Source organism: Ascaphus truei, chromosome 18 (genome assembly GCF_040206685.1).
Source record: "Ascaphus truei isolate aAscTru1 chromosome 18, aAscTru1.hap1, whole genome shotgun sequence".
NCBI lineage: Eukaryota > Metazoa > Chordata > Amphibia > Anura > Ascaphidae > Ascaphus > Ascaphus truei.
In genome coordinates, this window is record NC_134500.1 from 6620846 (window position 1) to 6647496 (window position 26651).

The 26651-nt window shown below is 53.0% G+C and overlaps 1 protein-coding gene across 2 annotated transcripts in view; it reads right to left on the minus strand.

The window, feature by feature from the left end:
- Window positions 1–294: 294 nt before the first annotated feature.
- Window positions 295–26651, minus strand: part of IGF1R (insulin like growth factor 1 receptor) — a 156762-nt gene continuing 130405 nt past the window's right edge. For both annotated transcript variants that reach the window (XM_075575256.1, XM_075575257.1), the window contains exons 16-21: window positions 23720–23949; window positions 22940–23050; window positions 16841–17003; window positions 15640–15769; window positions 12848–12982; window positions 295–3407 (exon numbers count right to left, since the gene is read on the minus strand). In XM_075575256.1, coding sequence (XP_075431371.1) covers window positions 3041–3407; window positions 12848–12982; window positions 15640–15769; window positions 16841–17003; window positions 22940–23050; window positions 23720–23949 — 1136 coding nt within the window. In that variant the 3' untranslated portion in view covers window positions 295–3040. The remainder of the gene's footprint in view (window positions 3408–12847; window positions 12983–15639; window positions 15770–16840; window positions 17004–22939; window positions 23051–23719; window positions 23950–26651) is intronic.

A 26651-nucleotide genomic window follows, 5' to 3' on the forward strand; every position in this document is an offset into this window, starting at 1 on the left:
CCCCCCAACAGGTCAAGTTTTCAGGATATCTCTGGTTCAGCACAGGTGGCTCCATCAGTGACTCAGTCTTCGACTGAGGGATTGAAGGAGCCACCTGTGCTGAAGCAGGGATAACCTGAAACCCTGACTTACTGAGGGCGTCTTGGGGACCGGAGTTGAGAACCCCCTGGTTTAATACAATAAGAGTGCTTTGTATCTGCTGAAAGTTCAGTGCTGGAGATATATCGGTTCCGTGACATGAGAGGGTCTGTGAGTTTTGCCGAGTAGCCTGTTCTGTTTGTGTCACAAGCTTGGTTTGTAACATAGGACCTTTAAGTATTCAACCCTTAAATTACTAACTAACTTATAACAAGTCGGGTATTGCTTATTCATGGAATTGAAGCATCCTGCAGACTTTGTACACCTGATAGAAACGTCGAATGGTTTTGTCTGATTAGCAATTGTATAACAATGATGTAACATTGTTTTGTCTGCACTTTAGACTAAATACGGAGAGTGTCTTTGGGATGGAAAAGTTAACAATCATTAGGATAAAGGCAAAATAATTTTTTTTTAAATTGATAACGTGCCTCTCTCCCCAAAACAAAATATTGTGACTGCAATGAAACGGATGTTGTATCAACTAGTTACAACAATAAACATACAGAAGATATAGAATTACATGTGTCACATCCAAAAATCCCAAGCCAGTGAAGCAGCGTACAGGTACTTTTAGGATGATGGGTATATGAACACACACAAAGAATGGACTGGGTAAGAAGCCATAGTTTTTCTGACCTGAGTTTGGCATGACGCATTGCAATATACCAGAATGATTGCTGTGTAAGGAAATAAGAGGATCAGAAAACATACATTAAACCAGGGTTCCCAACCCCAGTAGTCCTCAAGACCCCCCCAACAGGCCAGGCTTTCAGGATATCCCTGCTTCAGCACAGGTGGCTCAGTCGAAGATAGAGCCACCAGTGCTGAAGCAGGTATATCCTTTCCACCTGAGATGTTGGTGGGGCGGTTTTGAGGACAGGAGTCCAGAACCCCTGCATTAAACCAAGAGGTACCAACCTACCCTGCCTATACCCCCAAAAGATTTGGGGTTTTACTCTGCTAGAAAACCATGAAACAATAATAATAATATTTAAAAAAAAAAAAAGTATTAGCGTTTATAAAAAGGCATTGAACATATTCATGGCTAATTGCACACTACAGGCTAGTCTGTGGGAGGGATGGGGCGAGGGATCGCATGGTGCTGATGGAGGAGACGGAAGGGTAGGGAGGGATGGGGCGAGGAGACGGAAGGGTAGGGAGGGATGGGGGCGAGGGTGCTGATGGAGGAGACGGAAGGGTAAGGAGGGATGGGGGCGAGGGTGCTGATGGAGGAGACGGAAGGGTAGGGAGGGATGGGGGCGAGGGTGCTGATGGAGGAGACGGAAGGGTAGGGAGGGATGGGGGCGAGGGTGCTGATGGAGGAGACGGAAGGGTAAGGAGGGATGGGGGCGAGGGTGCTGATGGAGGAGACGGAAGGGTAGGGAGGGATGGGGGCGAGGGTGCTGATGGAGGAGACGGAAGGGTAAGGAGGGATGGGGGCGAGGGTGCTGATGGAGGAGACGGAAGGGTAGGGAGGGATGGGGGCGAGGGTGCTGATGGAGGAGACAGAAGGGTAGGGAGGGATGGGGGCGAGGGTGCTGATGGAGGAGACGGAAGGGTAGGAAGGGATGGGGGCGAGGAGTCGCATGGTGCCGATGGAGGAGACGGAAGGGTAGACCTGAAGGTTTTTTTTGTTTGTTTTTTCCCCATAGATTAAATCCACAAAAAAGGTAAAGAAAAAAAAAATATAGCAGCTTTTTCTGTACAGACATATAGATGAATATCTGAACCGTAAAAAAGTTATAAAAGTGACCCAAAATACAACGTGTATGTAAATGATGCTCGGGTGCTTACATTGAACTGTAAGAACCATTTTTTTAAACGAAGTCTTCGCGAGAGAGAGAGAGGAAAAAAAGCGTAGGGGGCTCAAAAGTATAAATCCAGAGAGACGCGGAGACTGCAGGGGTCTGGAGGAAGGACAGGCGCGTTCTGGAACATTCCAGCTCAAAACAAACAGGATTTCACGATCCCCACTCCGGATTAAGAAAATTCTGAACCCACAATCCCGTTGCTGAGCTGGTTCTGCCAATGTCTTTATCTTTCCCATGTTTTTATTCTCATTGATTGTTTTCCAATATTCCCCTGGAAAGCAGTTCACTTTGCCGAACATCCCTTAAGTTCTGCATTACTTCTGTTTGCGGTCATTTTTTTGCCAGTTTTCTCCAGAATGTTTTGTTTTATTATATATATATATATATATATATATATATATATATATATATATATATATATAGTTATCTCCCTGGTAACCTGATCGCACGCGCACACAAAAAAAAGGGAAAATAATTTTGCTCTGTTTGGGGGGGAAAAAAAGAACCCAATCATGTTAAGTTTAATAATATATAGTAACCAAAAATTGAGTCTAAAGTAAAGAATTCATAGTCCAGTCATAGGAAGAGAGACTTCATACATCCCCACTGTCCATGCCGTCGACAAAAACCTATTTGGCAAAGACTGGCAGCATTAAATAATGGTGCGTGTACGGTTGCAATGGAATTGCTGTAAATTCGTCTTTTTCCCCAACGCGTTTGTGAGCAGATGTTGAGGCCAGCTATGCCCACACGTTGCACGGGAGAAGTGCTTTCAGCCTCAATTTGTGTGTGTGTGTACAGATGTGAAGCAGGTGCACACTCACCGTGCCGCACGCACACGTGCGTCCGGAACAGTCGCTGGTCTGACGCACTCCACCAGGGTGCGTCCTTGAATAAAATCAAGTGCACCGGCGTGCGTGAGGACTTCAGAAGGAGCCCAAAGCCAAACAGAAGGAGGAAATGGATTAGTGTTTGCCCTCAAGCAAAGGGATCCTCCCGGGTGCAGTCGCGGCAGGCCTTGGAGCCCTGCGCGCTGAGGTACACGAGGTGGCTTATTTCACGAGCGTCCGTCAGACCCCCCATCAGGATCAGCAGGCCGAGGACTGGGGAAGAGGCAGCGACCTCTCGTTCTTGCGGCCCCCGTTCATGTGTGCATATGGCTGCCTCTCGTCGAAGCTGGCCCGGAGGACCACCACCCCTGGGCCGTTCTCGGCCTTGTGTCCGGGGTGGTGCTCGGAAGTCTGCAGGCTGCATGAGGGATCTAACGGAATGTTCTCCATGTTCTCCGCCTCCAGGTCTAGCTCCTCGGTGTCCGGGGGCTTGTTCTCCTCGCTGTAGAAAAACGACACCTCCCGAAAGCCAGGGTCCAGCTCGTCTTTGATGCTGCTGATGATCTCCAGGAACGAGGGCCTCATCTTGGGGTTGTACTGCCAGCACAGGCGCATCAGCTCGAAACTGAGACACAAAAGGGGGAACAAGGTACGTTACTAAGACGGGACAGACTGTATCCTCCAGCACAGGGGTTCCTCGACTGCATTCCTCCCAACAGGTACCGTTTTCATGATATCCCTGCTTCAGAACAGGTGGCTCAGTCGTCGACTGCACCACTTGTGCTGAAGCAGGGATATCCTGAACACCTGACTTGTGGGGAGGGGGGGGGGGAAGAGTCGTGAGGACTGGAGTTGAGAACGCCTGCTCCAACACCCTCCTCTAACCCAGAGTTTCCCAAAGCAGAAAGCAGGGTATAGAGCGACAGATAGAGGGGGGTTTATATCCCACTAAGTGGATGTCCTATTGTTTTAACAGAGATTGTTTTTGGGGACCCCAAACCTTTCTTTGTGCTTCATTTATATAACAGGGGTTACAAAGGCAAAACAAATGCTGGTACAGTGGTACCAGTGTGAAGAGATTGTGGGGAAAGCGAGGTGCGAGAGAGAGAGAGTGAGGTGCGAGAGAGAGTGAGGTGCGAGAGAGACAGAGCGAGGTGCGAGAGAGAGAGAGCGAGGTGCGAGAGAGAGAGAGCGAGGTGCGAGAGAGAGAGAGCGAGGTGCGAGAGAGAGAGCGAGGTGCGAGAGAGAGAGCGAGGTGCGAGAGAGAGAGCGAGGTGCGAGAGAGAGAGCGAGGTGCGAGAGAGAGAGCGAGGTGCGAGAGAGAGAGCGAGGTGCGAGAGAGAGAGAGAGAGAGCGAGGTGCGAGAGAGAGCGAGGTGCGAGAGAGAGAGCGAGGTGCGAGAGAGACAGCGAGGTGCGAGAGAGACAGCGAGGTGCGAGGTAGCGAGGTGCAAGAGAGAGAGAGCGAGGTGCAAGAGAGAGAGAGAGCGAGGTGCAAGAGAGAGAGAGAGCGAGGTGCAAGAGAGAGAGAGAGCGAGGTGCAAGAGAGAGAGAGAGAGAGCGAGGTGCAAGAGAGAGAGAGCGAGGTGCGAGAGAGAGCGAGGTGCGAGAGAGAGAGCGAGGTGCGAGAGAGAGAGAGAGCGAGGTGCGAGAGAGAGCGAGGTGCGAGAGAGAGAGAGAGAGGTGAGAGAGAGCGAGGTGCGAGAGAGAGAGAGCGAGGTGCGAGAGAGAGAGAGCGAGGTGCGAGAGAGAGAGAGCGAGGTGCGAGAGAGCGAGGTGCGAGAGAGAGAGAGCGAGGTGCGAGAGAGAGAGCGAGGTGCGAGAGAGAGAGAGCGAGGTGCGAGAGAGAGAGAGCGAGGTGCGAGAGAGAGAGAGCGAGGTGCGAGAGAGAGAGAGCGAGGTGCGAGAGAGCGAGGTGCGAGAGAGAGAGCGAGGTGCGAGAGAGAGAGAGCGAGGTGCGAGAGAGAGAGCGAGGTGCGAGAGACAGAGCGAGGTGCGAGAGAGAGAGCGAGGTGCGAGAGAGAGAGCGAGGTGCGAGAGAGAGAGCGAGGTGCGAGAGAGAGAGCGAGGTGCGAGAGAGAGCGAGGTGCGAGAGAGAGAGAGCGAGAGAGAGAGCGAGGTGCGAGAGAGCGAGGTTCGAGAGAGAGAGCGAGGTGAGAGAGAGCGAGGTGCAAGAGAGAGAGAGCGAGATGCGAGGGAGAGAGGTGATGGGAGAGAGAGGGGGGAGCGGGAGAGGTGATGGGGAGAGTGAGAGGGGGGAGAGAGAGGTGATGGGGAGAGTGAGAGGTGGGAGAGAGAGGTGATGGGGGAAGTTAGAGAGGGGAGCGGGAGAGAGGTTGTGGGGAGAGTGAGAGGGAGGAGAGAGAGGTGATGGGGAGAGCGAGAGGGGGGAGAGAGAGGTGATGGGGGAAGTTAGAGAGGGGAGCGGGAGAGAGATACCTGCGATGTTTACATATTCTTTTATAAGAATAAAAGTGTATGCACAGGTTAAAGTAACTATTTTTGCAGACTGAATAATTGGCCCCCAAGCTAATCTGAGTTTGACGGGTCTAGTATTTGGATATATATATTTATCAATTTGTATATTAAATGCCTGTCCTGTTTTCTTGAGCAGGGCAGTTTCAGATCTCCCTTCCTGCACACAGGATCACCCCCCACCAGCCCCCCCCCCCCCCCCCGCTTTCCCTTGTGAGGGCCGCGCTGGGGAAATTAGACAAGCTGAGAAGTCAGACGTCTGTTGTCCGCAGCAAGCTGTCACTTGACCCTTCCTAAGCTGTTCCATGCCCACCAGACTTCCAGCTCTTACCATAAATGGAAATTTGGTTCCCCCCACACCGCGCCCCCCCCCCCTCCCCGCGCCCCCCCCCTCCCCCTTCCACATGGGATTTAATGGCCTGTTTACTGAGTCTCCAGGAGGAGGCCTCTCCTGTACCCACAGGGGAACAATGTATCAACCAGGAAAATAAACCCTGCACAGCATTTAATCCCCCGCTCTGTTTCTAGCAGAGGGACGGACATGAACATATGTGATCAACAGATAGGGGGAATACCGTTGGGGCAGTTATAGTGCGCTGCGTATTTTTACCCCCCCAATAACAACACTTGTAACACGGACAATCTCTGTGCTGTTGTAATGTCACACTGCCCGCAACACTGCCCCCGTCACACTGCCACCGCCACACTGCCCCCGACACACTGCCCCCCGTCACACTGCCCCCCGTCACACTGCCCCCCGACACACTGCCCCCCGTCACACTGCCCCCCGTCACACTGCCCCCCGCCACACTGCCCCCCGTCACACTGCCCCCCGACACACTGCCCCCCGTCACACTGCCCCCGTCACACTGCCCCGCCACACTGCCCCCCGTCACACTGCCCCCCGTCACACTGCCCCCGTCACACTGCCCCCGCCACACTGCCCCCGCCACACTGCCCCCGCCACACTGCCCCCGCCACACTGCCCCCGCCACACTGCCCCCGCCACACTGCCCCCGCCACACTGCCCCCGCCACACTGCCCCCGCCACACTGCCCCCCGTCACACTGCCCCCGCCACACTGCCCCTGCCCCCGCCACACTGCCCCCGCCACACTGCCCCCGTCACTAGGTGAACCTAGCTCTGCAGTGTCAGCTCTTCATGACCTTGGGGAAAGAAGTGTCACCTCGCTCGCCCTGTGTCTCAGGAACCAAGATTTAGATCAGGACTGGCCAACTCCAGTCCTCAAGAGCTACCAACAGGTCAGGTTTTCAGGATATCCCTGCTTCAGCACAGGTGGCTCAATCAGTGGTTTGAGCCTGATTGAGCCCCCTATGCTGACGCAGGGATATCCTGAAAACCTGACCTGTTGGTAGCTCTTGAGGATTGGCGTTGGCCAGTCCTGATTAGGATTGTGAACTCGTTCTGCCTGCCACATTGTACGTACACTCTCAGCCCAATATACCGGATACATCATACAGATGACATTAGCCTGAATCACACACTTCCGTTTCACCGAGACATCCTGGCGCACTTATGAGTTTTATTTCTTTTTATTTGTTTAACCCCGTCAAAGATTCCCCAAAAGATCTGCCTCTCTCGAAGTAAAGTGCTGGCGTTTTGGGGGCTCATTCACCCCAAGGTAAAGTATGCAGAACTCATTTTTTAGGCTGCCCAGCTGTTTGGGAAAACGGCAGCTGCCCCGTTCGAGCAGCGCCTGACGCCGGCTAGCGAGACCCCGAAACTTTAGTTGTTTCTGGGAGTTGCGCGCGGCAAGGATTTGGAAGGAACCCGTTACAGAAGGACGGGGACTCTGCCCAGCATCACCCCTCGCACACAGGCAGAGCCCCCCCCTCGCACACAGGCAGAGCCCCCCCTCGCACACAGGCAGAGCCCCCCCTCGCACACAGGCAGAGCCCCCCCCTCGCACACAGGCAGAGCCCCCCCCTCGCACACAGGCAGAGCCCCCCCTCGCACACAGGCAGAGCCCCCCCTCGCACACAGGCAGAGCCCCCCCCTCGCACACAGGCAGAGCCCCCCCTCGCACACAGGCAGAGCCCCCCCCTCGCACACAGGCAGAGCCCCCCTCGCACACAGGCAGAGCCCCCCCCTCGCACACAGGCAAAGCCCCCCCCCTCGCACACAGGCAAAGCCCCCCCAAGCAAACAGGAAGAGCCCCCCCTCGCACACAGGCAGAGCCCCCCCAAGCAAACAGGAAGAGCCCCCCCCTCGCACACAGGCAGAGCCCCCCCTCGCACACAGGCAGAGCCCCCCCTCGCACACAGGCAGAGCCCCCCCCTCGCACACAGGCAGAGCCCCCCCCTCGCACACAGGCAGAGCCCCCCCCTCGCACACAGGCAGAGCCCCCCCTCGCACACAGGCAGAGCCCCCCCTCGCACACAGGCAGAGCCCCCCCTCGCACACAGGCAGAGCCCCCCTCGCACACAGGCAGAGCCCCCCCTCGCACACAGGCAGAGCCCCCCTCGCACACAGGCAGAGCCCCCCCTCGCACACAGGCAGAGCCCCCCCTCGCACACAGGCAGAGCCCCCCCTCGCACACAGGCAGAGCCCCCCCCTCGCACACAGGCAGAGCCCCCCTCGCACACAGGCAAAGCCCCCCCCTCGCACACAGGCAGAGCCCCCCCTCGCGCACAGGCAGAGCTCCCCTCGCGCACAGGCAGAGCCCCCCCTCGCGCACAGGCAGAGCCCCCCTCACACACAGGCAGAGACCCCCCCCTCGCACACAGGCAGAGCCCCCCTCGCACACAGGCAGAGCCCCCCTCGCACACAGGCAGAGCCCCCCCTCGCACACAGGCAGAGCCCCCCTCGCACACAGGCAGAGCCCCCCTCGCACACAGGCAGAGCCCCCCTCGCACACAGGCAGAGCCCCCCTCGCACACAGGCAGAGCCCCCCTCGCACACAGGCAGAGCCCCCCCCTCCCACACAGGCAGAGCCCTCCTCGCACACAGGCAGAGCCCCCCCTCGCACACAGGCAGAGCCCCCCCTCGCACACAGGCAGAGCCCCCCCTCGCACACAGGCAGAGCCCCCCCTCGCACACAGGCAGATCCCCCCTCGCACACAGGCAGAGCCGCCCCCCTCGCACACAGGCAGAGCCCCCCTCGCACACAGGCAGAGCCCCCCCTCACACACAGGCAGAGCCCCCCTCGCACACAGGCAGAGCCCCCCTCGCACACAGGCAGAGCCCCCCTCGCACACAGGCAGAGCCCCCCTCGCACACAGGCAGAGCCCCCCTCGCACACAGGCAGAGCCCCCCCTCGCACACAGGCAGAGCCCCCCCTCGCACACAGGCAGATCCCCCCTCGCACACAGGCAGAGCCCCCCTCGCACACAGGCAGAGCCCCCCCTCACACACAGGCAGAGCCCCCCTCGCACACAGGCAGAGCCCCCCTCGCACACAGGCAGAGCCCCCCCTCACACACAGGCAGAGCCCCCCTCGCACACAGGCAGAGCCCCCCCTCGCACACAGGCAGAGCCCCCCTCGCACACAGGCAGAGCCCCCCTCGCACACAGGCAGAGCCCCCCCTCGCACACAGGCAGAGCCCCCCCTCGCACACAGGCAGAGCCCCCCCTCGCACACAGGCAGAGCCCCCCCTCGCACACAGGCAGAGCCCCCCCTCGCACACAGGCAGAGCCTCCCCTCGCACACAGGCAGAGCCCCCCCTCGCACACAGGCAGAGCCCCCCTCGCACACAGGCAGAGCCCCCCCTCGCACACAGGCAGAGCCCCCCTCGCACACAGGCAGAGCCCCCCTCGCACACAGGCAGAGCCCCCCTCGCACACAGGCAGAGCCCCCCTCGCACACAGGCAGAGCCCCCCCTCACACACAGGCAGAGCCCCCCTCGCACACAGGCAGAGCCCCCCCTCGCACACAGGCAGAGCCGCCCCCCTCGCACACAGGCAGAGCCCCCCTCGCACACAGGCAGAGCCCCCCCTCACACACAGGCAGAGCCGCCCCCCTCGCACACAGGCAGAGCCCCCCCTCGCACACAGGCAGAGCCCCCCTCGCACACAGGCAGAGCCCCCCCTCACACACAGGCAGAGCCCCCCTCGCACACAGGCAGAGCCCCCCCTCGCACACAGGCAGAGCCCCCCCTCGCACACAGGCAGAGCCCCCCTCGCACACAGGCAGAGCCCCCCCTTACACACAGGCAGAGCCCCCCTCGCACACAGGCAGAGCCCCCCTCGCAGGCCTCCTTAGTAACTTCCAGTAATTCTCATCTTTCAATCACACGGAGCAAAAAACAAACAAACATGTTTTGCAGGCGGCTAATAAACCTTCTCCTGGGGCTGTGTGTCTGAGGGGGGGGGGGGGAGAGATGTGAAGGGGGGGGGGGGGTGAGATGTGAGGGGAGAAAGTGAAAGGGGGGTAAGAGATGTGAAGGAGGGGGGAATGTGAAGGGGGGGAAGAGATGTGAGGGGGGGGAAGAGATGTGAGGGAGGGGGGGAGAAATGTGAGGGAGGGGGAATGTGAAGGGGGGGAAGAGATGTGAGGGAGGGGGAATGTGAAGGGGGGGAAGAGATGTGAGGGAGGGGGAATGTGAAGGGGGGGAAGAGATGTGAGGGAGGGGGAATGTGAAGGGGGGGAAGAGATGTGAGGGAGGGGGAATGTGAAGGGGGGGAAGAGATGTGAGGGAGGGGGAATGTGAAGGGGGGGAAGAGATGTGAGGGAGGGGGGAATGTGAAGGGGGGGAAGAGATGTGAGGGGGGGAAGAGATGTGAGGGAGGGGGAATGTGAAGGGGGGGAAGAGATGTGAGGGAGGGGGGGAGAAATGTGAAGGAGGGGGGGAGAAATGTGAAGGGGGGATATGAATAGGGGGGAAGATATGTGAGGGAGGGGAGAATGTGAAGGGGGGATATGAATAGGGGGGAAGATATGTGAGGGAGGGGAGAATGTGAAGGGGGGGGAGAGATGTGAGGGGGGGGAAGAGATGTGAGGGAGGGGGGGAGAAATGTGAAGGGGGGATATGAATAGGGGGGAAGATATGTGAGGGAGGGGAGAATGTGAAGGGGGGGGAGAGATGTGAGGGAGGGGGGAATGTGAAGGGGGGGGAGAGATGTGAGGGGGGGGAATGTGAAGTGGGGATATGAGTTAAGGGGAAAGAGCTTGAGGAGTGGGAAGAGATGTGAGGGAGGGGGGGAAGAGATGTGAAGGGGGGGGAAGAGGTGTGAGGGAGGAGTGAGAAGGGGGGGATGAGATGTGAAGGGGGGTGAGGGGGGTGTGTGTGAGGCGGGGGGTGGGGGGAAGAGAAGGAAGAAGTACTCCCAGCGAGCTGAACCTGTTCACTTTATACATGCCGTGTCCGTCCCAGAACAGCCGGCATATTACATACACTTACTATAACCCATTGGGAGAGACACAAGTCACCCCGCTGCACCTATACATATACAATACACCTGCACCCATACATATACAATACACCTGCACCTATACATATACAATACACCTGCACCCATACATATACAATACACCTGCACCTATACATATACAATACACCTGCACCCATACATATACAATACACCTGCACCTATACATATACAATACACCTGCACCCATACATATACAATACACCTGCACCCATACATATACAATACACCTGCACCCATACAAATACAATACACCTGCACCCATACATATACAATACACCTGCACCCATACATATACAATACACCTACACCTATACATATACACCTGCACCCATACATATACAATACACCTGCACCCATACATATACAATAAACCTGCACCTATACATATACAATACACCTGCACCCATACATATACAATACACCTACACCTACACCTATACATATACAATACACCTGCACCCATACATATACATATACAATACACCTGCACCCATACATATACATATACAATACACCTGCACCTATACATATACAATACACCTGCACCTATACATCCTCCCCGTTATCTGTCACTAGGAACAAGGATCCCAAACGTAGGAAACGGACACAGCAAAGGAAAAAGGGTACCCCAGTTTCAGCACCAGCGGCTCAGTCAAAGAAGGGACTGATTGCTCCACCTGTGCCGAAGCAGAGACCGATTGAGCCACCTGTGCTGAAGCAGGGATATTCTGAAAACCTGGCCTGTTGGGTTGTCTCGAGGACTGGAGCAGAGCATCGCTGCTGTAAATGAAAGGATGGTACTACCAGCCCAGCCATCTTACTCTATTTGTAGGTAGTCTAGCTCGTTTTAATCAATGAATCGGGGTTTCCCGGGGAGAGGGCTGGAAAATGATGCCACGAGCCACTTAAATGCTTAGAAAGTAGTTTCCTCCTCGCAATTCTTCCTTCTCTGCTGCAGCATGGCGCTGATACAGACTAGCAACCAGATAATCATTATTCATTTATTATGCTGAGCCCTTTCCTCCCAGTATGGGTTAAAGCAGTGGTGCGCAAACTGGGTGGCGCAAGGGATTTTCTAGGGGGGACGCGGCGGTTGCAGAGACCCCGCGCTCTTCGCCAAGGCATTTAAATGAAATGCCGGGGGAGGCGTGAGGCCTTTGTAACTCCCTTACCTGCTCTCAGCCGGCTCTTCGGTGACGCGTCGCCATGACAACGCGGCGGCAAATTACGCCTCCGGGCAAAATGCCACATGACGTCACATGACGCCGCCGAAGCCCGGGAGCAGGTAAGGAGGGGGGCGCGAGCAGGGAGGGTGCGCAGGCAGTGGGGCGCGAACTGAAAACTTTGCGCAACCCTGGGTTAAGGCAATGATTCCCAACAGGGGGTTCAGGAACCATTTGGGGGTGTGTGAGGTGTCTCCAAGGGGTTCGCCCGCCCCCCAAAAAATATATAATGGCAGATTCCAGGCAACGTAGCAGATTCAGGACAAAGTTCATAAAACAAATATGTCAAAGTTGAAGAGAACGTTACATGGTGATTTAAAAATTAGCACTTCTCTCAGTTTATTTATGCAAACAGCTTGCCAAATTTCGCCTCAATTTACCAAAATCTGGAGACTGTTTTCGTTAAATATTGGCAGATGTTGGCATCACGGCGCTGTGGTGATTTTTGGTGCAGTCTCATAACTTTGCCTTGCCACAAAATTCGCCAAACAAATCTCTATGATCTACGGCTGTGATTATACAGGAACAATAGCAGCGCACATACCTGCGCGCGCGCCGCGTGGGGCTGCAGGGCGGCTGTCTCCTGGCGCGATCTGCAGGTTTGTTCTTGGCTGGCGACGGCCGCGTCACGTGAGCGGTTCCAGCCAATGAGGGCGACCCGCTCACGGCCACGCCTCCATGCCTGCTCTCCACAGGCTCCCAGGTATAATCACTATGCTGCTCGTGGCAGCGCTGGGTGATGTCACAGAATAGCGCTGACGCCTCGCAGCATGTGGTATAATTGAGCCCTAAGCTGCAGCGTGTTTATTAGAAGAGGCTGCACAATGCAATGTGCAATACAGCGCCACGGGCTGCAGCCACGGAGGTCTTGTACTATACAGCTGACACTCCCTCCCCTCCCCCCTCCATGCGCTGGTGCCACTGGTCAGGTGTGTGCGGATCCGGCACGGGGAAAAAAACAAACAAGAAGCTACGTACAGCATGTCGGGGCAGTTATCGGGTTTCTCCAGGAGTCCTCCCTCCATCACGAACCGGAGGACCTGCTCGTTGGACATCCCCTGGTAAGGCTGCTCCGCCAGCGTGGCGATCTCCCACAGAACCACGCCGAACGACCTGCGCGCAGAGGAGAGAGGAAGGAGAAGGCACACAACTTAAAAGGGGACTATCCCAGCCAGCACACGGAGAAAAGGAAATTCTAGACAAACCGTTTAAAGCTGCAGCAATATACTACGTGTTCAGTTCTATACTATGAGAAAATACTTGTAGCATTTTTTTTAAACAACTCTGAATGACAATTTTAATGTACTATAATGTAACAAGCATTTTTTGTTTCTATAGCAACCATTTAAAAAGTCACATCCCCTTCCTCTTCTGAAACGGGCTCTGACACCCCTTTTTGAGCCCCGCCCTCTCTCTAGCAGTGCACCAATTGTATCTAATGACTGCCTGGTCACATGATCTTCCCCACAGAACTTTGCATCTTTGGACCGCTTCTGCTGCACTGACGGCCATTTAATGAACCACCGAGCCGAATCGTCAGCGATCAATCACAGGAGAATGGATCAATCACCGGAGAACGGATCGATCGGTAACTTAGCTAATTACTTATTGTGTGGATTGCACAAATTAAACGGGGAAAAAAATTAAACAGCCCCTTGGACTGCAGCTTTAAAAGCAACTTAATCCTTTTGCTGCCGGATGTGTCCGCAACGCGTTGTCCAGCGCTAATAATGTGAAATGTTTTCTTAACAAAAAACATCAATTTAAATATTTATATCTTTCGTGCTTTTAATAAAAACAAAACCAACAATTTTTTTTTTCTTTTTAGCAAAATAGATTGCAGCTGTTTCCTTTCACATGCGAGACGGAGGGACGGTGGGAGGCGCCGGTGGGAGGCGCCGGTGGGAGGCGTTTGAACGGTGGGCGGGAAGGCCAGATCTCGCTCTCCATGCACCGTAGAAAAGAGCTCGAGAAATGTACAATCCGGGAAATCAGCGTGGATATTAAAAAAAAAAATTAAAACAAATTTATTTGGCCATCTTCAACCACTGAAATTAGGGGGTGAGGGGGGGGAGGGGATCAACTCCTGTCCTCAAGACCTCCCCCCTCCCCCCCACAACAGGTCAGGTTTTCAGGATATCCCTGCTTCAGCACATGTGGCTCAATCAGTGGCTCAGTCTTCTACTGCACCATCTGTGCTGAAGCTGGGATATCTTGAAAACCTGACCTGTTTGGGGGGCCGTGGGGGGGCCTTGAGAACTGAAGTTGAGCCCCCCCGACTTGAACTCCTAGGCATTTCACACCCCACGGCGCATTGTCACGGAATATACACGTACCCAACAACGCAGTCTAATAACGCCCTTCAAAAGTCTCAATAAATATCAGCTGTTCATAAAACATGCAACAAAGTGTCAGAGTGTATTCACATGCAAATGTTTAGTGCTGGTTCCCGTCTCTATAGCAGGGGTGCGCAAACTGGGGGGAATGAGATTCACTGCAGGGGGGCGCGGGGTTTACAAAGGCCCGGAGCGCTTTCCAAAGGCACTTAAGTGGGCCTCTGTAACCTGAACTTACCTTGCTTCTGTAGACGCGTCACCATGGCGTCAAATGACGCCGCGGGGTCATGTGACGTCACCGGCAAGTTAAGAGGCTGGGGGCTCGCAGGGAGGGGAACAGCCGACAGTGGTGCGCAGGGAAAAAAAAGATTGCGCCTCCCTGCTCTATAGTTTAAGCTCTCAAGGCCTCATTACCTTTTCTATCCGCTCGCGCTCGTGTCCCTGCTGTTTGTAACACCACCCTGCTGCCCCACTGCACCGCGATGCCGAATATGTTGGCACTTGACAAATAAACGAATAATACATAGGTAAAGATCACAGATTACAGATGCGCTGTGATATCACAGAACAGAGAGGCGCTAAAGGAAGCCGAGGCCCTCCCTGCTTACAGGTGACACCGTTTACAAATACTCGAGCATGCAAATGCAAGCTGGGATCGGCCAGACAGTGAGAAATATGCAGAAATTTCAGGGCCCGGGGGGGGGGGGGGGGGGAAGTTGAACTTGCTGAACTTTGGCAGCAAGAAGGGGGTTGATCTTCCTCCTTGCTGTCCCCCCCCAATGTACGTGGGAAATGGGCACATCTTTTACACCTGGAGCAGCCACTAAATTCCACGCCGTCTCTTCTAAGGAAAGGTATTTTTAGGAAGTGGCCGGGTGTCCCCCGGAGACGTCGATGTGTGCACAGAGAGTGTCGCGCGCGCGCGCGTACGTGCGCACCCCGAATCTAACAACGTTTGCACTCTTCTGAGGATTCACTTGGCCCGGGGGATTACACGGTGACCATGTTCTTTGTTATGTGGAATTTGGATTTCGATCAAACAATATACAACTGGTTTGCAATGTTTGCTTTTTGTTTTTAAAGGACCCGGGCGGAGAACGCAGACTTCGCAGGTTGTTGAACAAGAACACTTGGGGTATCGTTAGCAGCGGGTGCTGAAACCGATTTGGGGTACAGTGTATCCACTACTATATTTAAAAGAAACTAGTGTATCAACGCCTCTCTATTGCTGCACATCCAGCTCCTTCTTTAAAGGAAAAAAAGGGAGTTTATTTCACAGACACCTCCTCTTCTGTTAGCGTATAAACATTTAAAAAAAAAAATGCCTAATTACCCCACCGTGTGACACTTCTATACTTTTTTTTCCCCCCGCGGCTAAGAACGCAGTGAAATCGACCGCCAAACGCAACACACGAAGAGATCGGCGCTACTTACCAGACATCGGAGTTAGTGGTGAACACGCCGTCCTTGAGAGACTCTGGAGACATCCAGCGCACAGGGAGGAGTCCCTTCCCTCCCTTCCTGTAATAGTCCGTTTCATAGATGTCTCTGGTCATCCCAAAGTCTAGAGGGCAGCGAAGAGAAAGAAAAAATACCTGCACGGTCAGATGCAACCGAAGCACAAACCGGGGAGGGCTCTTCAACTGGCGGTCTGCGCCCAAATGGCGCCCGTAAGGGGCCCTGCCGTGGCATTTAGGCTTTCTGCTAATTCCCTAATAGTTCCTAAACGCAGTATTTCACACAAACTGGCGTGAAAATTAAGTTAATGTAAATATACATGATACAGATGTTATAAATACTGGCAACATGTTATAATATAATAATTTTCAAGTCTTTAAAGCTGCAGCCCAAGCAATATCCTACCTGTGTTTTATATATAATAAATCTGTTCTGTACTATGAGAAAATACTTGTAGCATTTTTTTTTAAACCACTCTGAATGACATTTTTAATGTATGATAATGTAACAAGCCTTTTTTGTTTCTATAGCAAGCATTTACAAAAGTCACAGATACTGAGTCAATACTCCTCTGCAGACATTTAGTGAACCCCTGAGCCGAATCTTCGCCGATCGATCACAGGAGAATGGATCGACCAGCAACTCAGCTAATTACTCATTGTGTGGGTTGTATTGATGCACATATTAAAGGGGGGGAAATAATAACAAAAACACGTCAGCTTGGACTGCGGCTGTAAAAGGATCTGCACATTACAATAAGCTTGTGGCCGCCTGAGCCTACAGGTTTCCTAATCTGCTCCCTTTGGGGTCCCCCCGTGAAGAGTTCTGAAATAGGGTCAGGTGGTTTACCGCAGATAATGGGCAAGCTGGTTGGGCCAACCGGTTCTGATCTGCGGTCCGTTCTAGGTCTCCATATTAATGCATTGCAGCCCCCTCTGGCAGCAAAGAGGTTCATATAGGTAATGTTTTCGTATTCTTGGCGTGCCGATCACATGCATTTCACCCCTCTCAGTAATGTAACCCTTCGCTGCCCGGAAAGCACCAGATATTGGTGCGCCCGCACCATTGTATTTCCGAGTAATCTGGTGGCGAGCGCGGTTGGGAAGTGACGGTAGGAGCGGGAAGGCGGCCGCCTACTGTCCGTTTGTCCCATCGGCGAACCTGGGGCTGGACTCACCTCCGATTTTGACGGTGAAATCCTCGGCCACCATGCAGTTCCTCGCCGCGAGGTCTCGGTGAACGAACTTGTTCGCGTTGAGATAAGACATGCCGTCCGCAATCTCGCCTGCCATCTGGATCATCTTTTTGAGGGACGGAGGGGGGAGCTGCCCGGGGTTATTCTGAAATATAAAAAAAGGGGACGGTTGTGAGGGAGATGGAGGTGCTGCCTTGTGGATGCTGATCTCTGAAGTGGGAAACATCCAGACCTGGACCAACTACCATCTTAATAACTAAAAAAACAAACCCCAAAATATAATAATAATAATGGAATTTGCAACATGTTGCCGAACGGATCTAGCACACATCCTGCCAGCGACAATATAGTGTTTAATCCAGCAATGGCGCCTTGTACTTTGATTTCCATGAAGTGTTAAAAAAAAAAAAATATATAAATAAATTTTTTTAAAAAAAAACTACTTCTGTTTTCATGTTATGGAAAGTGATCGTTTTTGCCATTTCTTAATTACACAATTTCTAAAATAAATGTGTGGAGGTATCTGTACCGTGTTAGCCGAGCTTAATAATCAAAAACAGATTGTCGATACCGTTCTGTGGCAAACAAAATGCTTTTATTTGTGCGAACCTTCGAGACACACTGACCTCTTCTTCCGGCAGTGTTACAATTGACAATTGTAACACCGCCCGAAGAAGAGATTATTGTATATCGAAAGTTCACACAAATAAAAGCATTTCGTTAGCCACAGAACGGTATCGACAATCTGTTTTTGATTGTAAAATAAATGTTAATTATATATATTGTACACACACACACACAGTAAGGAGAGGGACACGTGTATGTATATATGTGTGTGCGTATGTATATTTATATTTATCAGGAGTATGTAGTTCTGAAACTTCGCTTTTATAATATCTTTGCAACTGATGGATTTAATCATTCATTTTGTATCTATATACGTGTGGCGGATCCCGATATTTTCACTGTATATTTATTATCACACACACACTATATAATCGTATACATAGTGTAAAACACATTGTGTATTAAAAATAAAATCAAACAAAAAGAAACAGTGTCCCCTAAATAAAAGAAAAGCGCAAGGCAGGAGACTTCCAGCAGCTGCAGAACTGATCACACGAGACAGGCAAGTTACTTTTTTTTAAAGAAATCAGGGCTTGTTGGATGAAACTTGTCATTATATTGACCAAAGTGTCTACTTAGTGGGAAGATCACATGCTCGGTACTTAGCCACATCAAGTTACTGTACACAGAGAGAGACCAATTAGGGCTCTCTCATCCTGGGGCGGCTATTCTGAGTAGCAAGAAGAAGAAAAAAGGACTTAAGTTCTATTCAATGTTTTTTCTGTACCTAAGAAAACACGCTGTGCGTCTTACTTCCTGCGCAGGGATCACACATCGCAATCTCAGGGGTACACTGTGCGTCTTCCTGCGCAGGGATCACACATCGCAATCTCAGGGGTACACTGTGCGTCTTACTTCCTGCGCAGGGATCACACATCGCAATCTCAGGGTACACTGTGCGTCTTCCTGCGCAGGAATCACACATCGCAATCTCAGGGGTACACTGTGCGTCTTACTTCCTGCGCAGGGATCACACATCGCAATCTCAGGGGTACACTGTGCGTCTTCCTGCGCAGGGATCACACATCGCAATCTCAGGGGTACACTGTGCGTCTTACTTCCTGCGCAGGGATCACACATCGCAATCTCAGGGGTACACTGTGCGTCTTCCTGCGCAGGGATCACACATCGCAATCTCAGGGTACACTGTGCGTCTTCCTGCGCAGGAATCACACATCGCAATCTCAGGGGTACACTGTGCGTCTTCCTGCACAGGGATCACACATCGCAATCTCAGGGGTACACTGTGCGTCTTCCTGCGCAGGGATCACACATCGCAATCTCAGGGGTACACTGTGCGTCTTCCTGCGCAGGGATCACACATCACAATCTCAGGGGTACACTGTGCGTCTTCCTGCGCAGGGATCACACATCGCAATCTCAGGGGTACACTGTGCGTCTTACTTCCTGCGCAGGGATCACACATCGCAATCTCAGGGGTACACTGTGCGTCTTCCTGCGCAGGGATCACACCTCGCAAAGCTCAGGGCTATTTTACATCTTACTTCCTGCGCAGGGATCACACATCACAATCTCAGGGGTACACTGTGCATCTTACTTCCTGCGCAGGGATCACACATCGCAAAGCTCAAGGGTACACTGTGCGTCTTTCTGCGCAGGGGTCACACATCACAAAGATCAGGGATACACTATGCGTCTTACTTCCTGCGCAGTGATCACACATCGCAAAGCTCAGGGGTACATTGTGCGTCTTACTTCCTGCGCAGGGATCACACATCGCAAAGCTCAGGGGTACATTGTGCGTCTTACTTCCTGCGCAGGGATCACACATCGCAAAGCTCACCCCCCCTAATCCCCCCTAACCCCCCCCCCCCCGGTAATGCAGCTCCGCTGTGGGGGAATGAACTTACAAAACAAATGAATTAACTCACATTACAGCATATATAGAACATAAAATAACAAGCAACGGATATGAATGGTTCAGAAGGAGTTACAGGGCTGAGTGTTCTCAATCCCTACATACAGTATGCTGCCGCTTGTAAACGAAGCCGAATCAATAGAGCTGTTTTTTGTTAAGGACAGCACGTATGACCTACAACAGGGGTGCACAAAATTTGATGTGTGTGTGGGGGGGGGGGGGGGGGGGGCACGGCACTTATAAGAGGCCCCGCGCTCTTCCCCACAACATTTAAATAAAATGCTGATGAGCGCACAAAGCCTCTGCTTGTCTCTTACCTTCTCTCCGGTGGCTGCTGGCGACGCGTCACCATGACAATGCAAAGTCAAATGACGGCGCCGAGACCAGAGGAAAGGTAAGGGGGGGAGGGTGACGCGAGAGCAGGCAGCGAAAAAAAAAACATTTGCACCCCCCCCTGACCTAGAACACCAAGACCCTGATCCCCATTAACGCTGCTGGTGTTTGCGTTGGAGAAACGGGGAAGGCGTTTGACCAGAATACCCCGGGACAGGCTTGGTGCTTCTTACTCCTGCGTTTTGTTGTTGAACGTCAGATTTGTCTTGTTAAACTAAGACTTCAGGTGACAGAAACATGAACAGATGAGAACCCGGGGGCCCCCCCTACGTTTCCCCATTTCCCCCTCTGCTGTAAAACCTCGGACCCCACTTGATCTTTGGCTTTCATATTTAGTATATACCTCTGTCTATCCCAAGCAGGTTTGCAGGGGGAGGTGGCCAAAACGGGTGGGGGGGCGCGGCCATGACGTGGGGGGGGGGGTGGGCGGCCATGACGTGAGGGGGCGGGACCGCCCGTCAGCCGTTCAGCCCCTCAACTCCTCAACCGCTGAGCACCTCAAATCCTCAGCCCCTCAACTCCTCACACACAGACACGCACTCAGGCACACACATACACACACAGACAGGCACTTACAAATACACACAGACACGCACTCAGGCACACACACAGACACGCACTCAGGCACACACACAGAGACGCACTCAGGCACACACATACACACACACACACAGACAGGCACTTACAAATACACACGGGGGGTGGGTGGGAGCCCGGGGGATCGGAGCAGGGGGGGAATCGGAAGGGAGACCCCCCAAGAGGAGAGAGTCTGTGGGAGAGAGCAGGGGGGACTTCCTTGGTGCTGCAGTTTATTTGAAATCTCTGCTTTCCCCCCCACACTCTCCTCCCCGCTCCCCGCAGCCTCCCCTCCTCATTGGCTCACAGCCACACCACGTGACGCGTCGCCGCTTGGGATCACAATTCTCTTGTATCCCCTAGCGGCTGACGCGTCACAGCGTGTAGTGAGCTGTGCAGCGAGGGGGGACTGGGACCGGCTCGGGAGGATTCCCCTGCTGGTGGGGAACGCTCATGCGGCCGCCCGCGCCGCCGGACGCGTCGGGTCCCAGCCCTTAGACCCTACCAGCTCTGCTGGGAGGCTAGTCACCCATCCACCAGCACTTCCTTAGGGCAGCATTTCCTCACATGTCACCCTCAGCGAATGAACAATTGTTCTAACACTTCTCTCTCTCTGAAACATGCTTCACCTCCTGCACCTTCTTGTGTGTCTCCCGGGCTGTGATATCTCTGGCTGGGGAGGTGAGGACACAGTATGCGGCTTTTCCAAAATCCCCAAACGTTTCTTATTCATGTTTTCAAATAAATGACAAAAAAAAATAAAAAATTGCTGCCCTAGGTTTTGTGAGTAACCCTGAAAGAGGCATCAATGTGATCCACTTTTACACTGCACAGCGGAGGTGGCAAACTCCAGTCCTCAAGGGCCACCAACAGGTTCAGGATATCCCTGCTTCAGCACAGGTGGCTCAATCAGTGGCTCAGTCGAAGACTGAGCCACTGATTGAGCCACCTGTGCTGAAGCAGGGATATCCGTAAATCCTGATTTGTTGGTCGCCCTTGGGTACTGGAGTTGGCCAGTCAACGACTGACCAACTGATTGAGCCACCTGTGCTGAAGCAGGAATACCCTGTAAACATGACCTTGAGAACTGGAATTGCCCAACCCCCTGCTATACAAGATTTACCCTTGGTGGCCAATGTACCAAGCGACACCACACGCTGTGCTACAAAAACAGGTGCACTTGAATGAATTTGGATTGTTTGTGGATTGGGGCGTGTGTAGTTTGGCCCGGACTTTTCCACGAAGTGATGGCGGGAGCCACCTTACAGTATATGTAGACCCTTATCAGGCGACACTGCCATAACGCAGCCCGCCTTCGTACCCCACAAATCTTACTTTCAAAGAAAAAAAAAAACGGGGAAAAAAAACACCCCGCCAATATTTTTTGTATTTAATAAACAAAACCAAAAAAATAAGCCAAAACATTCAAATCAGCGTTTTTGGGAATTGAAAAACCCGGAGTAGTTCCCTGCAATGCAACCGCATTTGAAATGGCAAGGGTTCTGGTCTCCTTGCAAGCATCACCCCTCTGATTTAATTTCCTCTTTCAATCCAAAGCAGAAGTCTTTGCGCCTTTCCCTTGCGGACGCCCACCCCCTTGACCCCCCCCTTCATCCCCATCCTGTTTACTTGCACCTGCGCCTCCAAAATCCCTTTAAATAGCTCTGGTCCAGATGTTCCATCGCGGCTGACCCGCGGAGGCCTGCTTCAAATCAATAATCAGCAGATAAAAAAATAAAAATAATAAAAAAAAAATACAAAGGGAAAAAAATAAAACAATCTTGCTTCCATCAAGTCTTTTTCCCCATCTGTAACGGCTTGTTTCTGGTGCCAGTTGGTCTTCGAATGTGGGGCCACGTCCCCCCAAACAGGTTGGTGCTCATCTTACAATATCAAAAAGGAGGAAGCCCGTACACCCCAACGGGTTTAAATGAAAACACTTATCAATTTACTTTTTTGTAAAAAAAAAAAATTTTTTTTTTATCACATTGGTGAAACAACCTGCTTTCAATTTGCCTCCCAAATGTTTTCCACCCGAGCAAATTGTACTTACGTCAGCCCCTTCCATAAACATTCCCCCCCAAAATCAAACGTTTCCTTAATTGAAAATTGCTTCCACAAGCTTTCCTACCCCCTCAACCCCCTCCCCGGAGTAACCGTCTTCGGGACTCCGACTGGTGGACGTTTTTGTTCTCTTAAATATACTTTATCAACTAGGAGAGCATTACAATTTATAGGAGAGACCTCGGCGCTTCCCACTGATCCTTTCCCCCCCACCCCCCTCCCGAAACATCCCTTTCATGAAGATGAACATTTAGGGGAAACATATATAAATGATTAGGATCCTGTGATTGAGAAACATGCAAATCCATTTGAAGTGTAATAGAGGATAATTGAAAAGAAATGGCGTGTAAAGAACGTCTAATTTCTCGAACAGGAAATATTTGTTTTGCTGACAAAATGCTATAAAATTATGTCAACGGGGAATTTAAAAACAAGAAATGGAAGCAAGATGCTGGTTATTTTTAATACTCTCTAGCTTTCCTCCTATATTTTCTGAGTAATTTGATGAAGGATTTGATCCCCAAATAATTTTTTTTACTGACCTCTTTATCCGGCCTTAAAGACCTCAGGTAGCTTTTCAGGTCACCGCGAGTCATGAGCTCCATGATAACCAGTGTTGGCTGACCTTGAGAAACGACCCCTAAAAGACGCACCTAAAAAGGGAAGGACAGATCTGTTAATGGACAGGCAACAACACAAACCCGCACACACAGAATGGGAACGCGCACACACAGAATGGGGCGCCCGCGCGCACACAACGAGAATGCGCGCATGCACACAAAACTGACACACGCAGACTGGGATAGGAACACACACGTCTTCACTTCAATACCTCATTGTGAAACCGTCCAATAATGGCAGGTTTTGGATAAATATTTATCCAACGTACGACTATCCAGAGACTCTAAAGTGCAATCCTGGGCACTGGAACAATTTTCAACACACACACAACACACAATAAATATGTCTTTACTGGTTCAAAGTTTCGGCTTCCCAATGGAGCCAAAAAGACTCCATTGGGAAGCCAAAACGTTGAGCTAATAAAGACACATTTATTGTACCATTTGGTGTGCCGGCTTTTTTTTTTACCCTTCTACAAAGTACCATTTAGACCGTTAGCAGACGCACGGGCTCCACTCATTCGGATTATTACTGTCAATGTGTGACTTGACCCCGTACTGATACGGTCCAAGCGTATAACCTACGTTAGCGGTTCCTGATCCTATGCGCTCATACTCCGTGAAACTCGGCCGCGGCCACCACCCCGCGTCTCCAAGCGATCACTGGTTCAGGGCCTAAGTGCTGCTCTTGACTGCACTCACCACATGGTGACAGTTGAATTCCTTCATGACCGAGGCCTCGTTCAGAAACTCGATCCTCTCCCGCATGCTGGCAGCCTCGTTCACGGTTTTGATGGCCACCCGGGTCTCGGTCTCGTCCTTCACCACCCCTTTGCCGATGCCCTCGTACACCATGCCAAACGAGCCCTGACCCAGCTCCCGATTCATGGCGATCTTCTCTCTGGGCACCTCCCACTCATCGGGCACGTACACTGCAAGAGAGGATGGGGGGGAGACCGTCAGACACACAAGCCAGGGCACGGAGAGAGCACCTACCCGTGCAGGCACTGAACATCCCAAACCTACTCCTACTCTATTCCCACAAGCCAGGGCACGGAGAGAGCACCTACCCGTGCAGGCACTGAACATCCCAAACCTACTCCTACTCTATTCCCACAAGCCAGGGCACGGAGAGAGCACCTACCCGTGCAGGCACTGAACATCCCAAACCTATTCCTACTCTATTCCCACAAGCCAGGGCACGGAGAGAGCACCTACCCGTGCAGGCACTGAACATCCCAAACCTACTCCTACTCTATTCCCACAAGCCAGGGCACGGAGAGAGCACCTACCCGTGCAGGCACTGAACATCCCAAACCTACTCCTACTCTATTCCCACAAGCCAGGGCACGGAGAGAGCACCTACCCGTGCAGGCACTGAACATCCCAAACCTATTCCTACTCTATTCCCACAAGCCAGGGCACGGAGAGAGCACCTACCCGTGCAGGCACTGAACATCCCAAACCTACTCCTACTCTATTCCCACAAGCCAGGGCACGGAGAGAGCACCTACCCGTGCAGGCACTGAACATCCCAAACCTACTCCTACTCTATTCCCACAAGCCAGGGCACGGAGAGAGCACCTACCCGTGCAGGCACTGAACATCCCAAACCTATTCCTACTCTATTCCCACAAGCCAGGGCACGGAGAGAGCACCTACCCGTGCAGGCACTGAACATCCCAAACCTACTCCTACTCTATTCCCACAAGCCAGGGCACGGAGAGAGCATCTACCCGTGCAGGCACTGAACATCCCAAACCTATTCCTACTCTATTCCCACAAGCCAGGGCACGGAGAGAGCACCTACCCGTGCAGGCACTGAACATCCCAAACCTATTCCTACTCTATTCCCACAAGCCAGGGCACGGAGAGAGCACCTACCCGTGCAGGCACTGAACATCCCAAACCTACTCCTACTCTATTCCCACAAGCCAGGGCACGGAGAGAGCACCTACCCGTGCAGGCACTGAACATCCCAAACCTACTCCTACTCTATTCCCACAAGCCAGGGCACGGAGAGAGCACCTACCCGTGCAGGCACTGAACATCCCAAACCTATTCCTACTCTATTCCCACAAGCCAGGGCACGGAGAGAGCACCTACCCGTGCAGGCACTGAACATCCCAAACCTACTCCTACTCTATTCCCACAAGCCAGGGCACGGAGAGAGCACCTACCCGTGCAGGCACTGAACATCCCAAACCTACTCCTACTCTATTCCCACAAGCCAGGGCACGGAGAGAGCACCTACCCGTGCAGGCACTGAACATCCCAAACCTATTCCTACTCTATTCCCACAAGCCAGGGCACGGAGAGAGCACCTACCCGTGCAGGCACTGAACATCCCAAACCTACTCCTACTCTATTCCCACAGGCCAGGACACGGAGAGAGCACCTACCCGTGCAGGCACTGAACATCCCAAACCTACTCCTACTCTATTCCCACAAGCCAGGGCACGGAGAGAGCACCTACCCGTGCAGGCACTGAACAGCCCAAACCTACTCCTACTCTATTCCCACAAGCCAGGGCACGGAGAGAGCACCTACCCGTGCAGGCACTGAACATCCCAAACCTACTCCTACTCTATTCCCACAAGCCAGGGCACGGAGAGAGCACCTACCCGTGCAGGCACTGAACATCCCAAACCTACTCCTACTCTATTCCCACAAGCCAGGGCACGGAGAGAGCACCTACCCGTGCAGGCACTGAACAGCCCAAACCTACGCCTACTCTATTCCCACAAGCCAGAGCACGGAGAGAGCACCTACCCGTGCAGGCACTGAACATCCCAAACCTACTCCTACTCTATTCCCACAAGCCAGGGCACGGAGAGAGCTTCTACCCGTGCAGGCACTGAACAGCCCAAACCTACTCCTACTCTATTCCCACAAGCCAGGGCACGGAGAGAGCACCTACCCGTGCAGGCACTGAACATCCCAAACCTACTCCTACTCTATTCCCACAAGCCAGGGCACGGAGAGAGCACCTACCCGTGCAGGCACTGAACAGCCCAAACCTACTCCTACTCTATTCCCACAAGCCAGGGCACGGAGAGAGCACCTACCCGTGCAGGCACTGAACCTCCCAAACCTACTCCTACTCTATTCCCACAAGCCAGGGCACGGAGAGAGCACCTACCCGTGCAGGCACTGAACATCCCAAACCTACTCCTACTCTATTCCCACAAGCCACGGCACGGAGAGAGCACCTACCCGTGCAGGCACTGAACAGCCCAAACCTACTCCTACTCTATTCCCACAAGCCAGGGCACGGAGAGAGCACCTACCCATGCAGGCACTGAACCTCCCAAACCTACTCCTACTCTATTCCCACAAGCCAGGGCACGGAGAGAGCACCTACCCGTGCAGGCACTGAACATCCCAAACCTACTCCTACTCTATTCCCACAAGCCAGGGCACGGAGAGAGCACCTACCCGTGCAGGCACTGAACCTCCCAAACCTACTCCTACTCTATTCCCACAAGCCAGGGCACGGAGAGAGCACCTACCCGTGCAGGCACTGAACAGCCCAAACCTACTCCTACTCTATTCCCACAAGCCAGGGCACGGAGAGAGCACCTACCCGTGCAGGCACTGAACATCCGAAACCTACTCCTACTCTATTCCCACA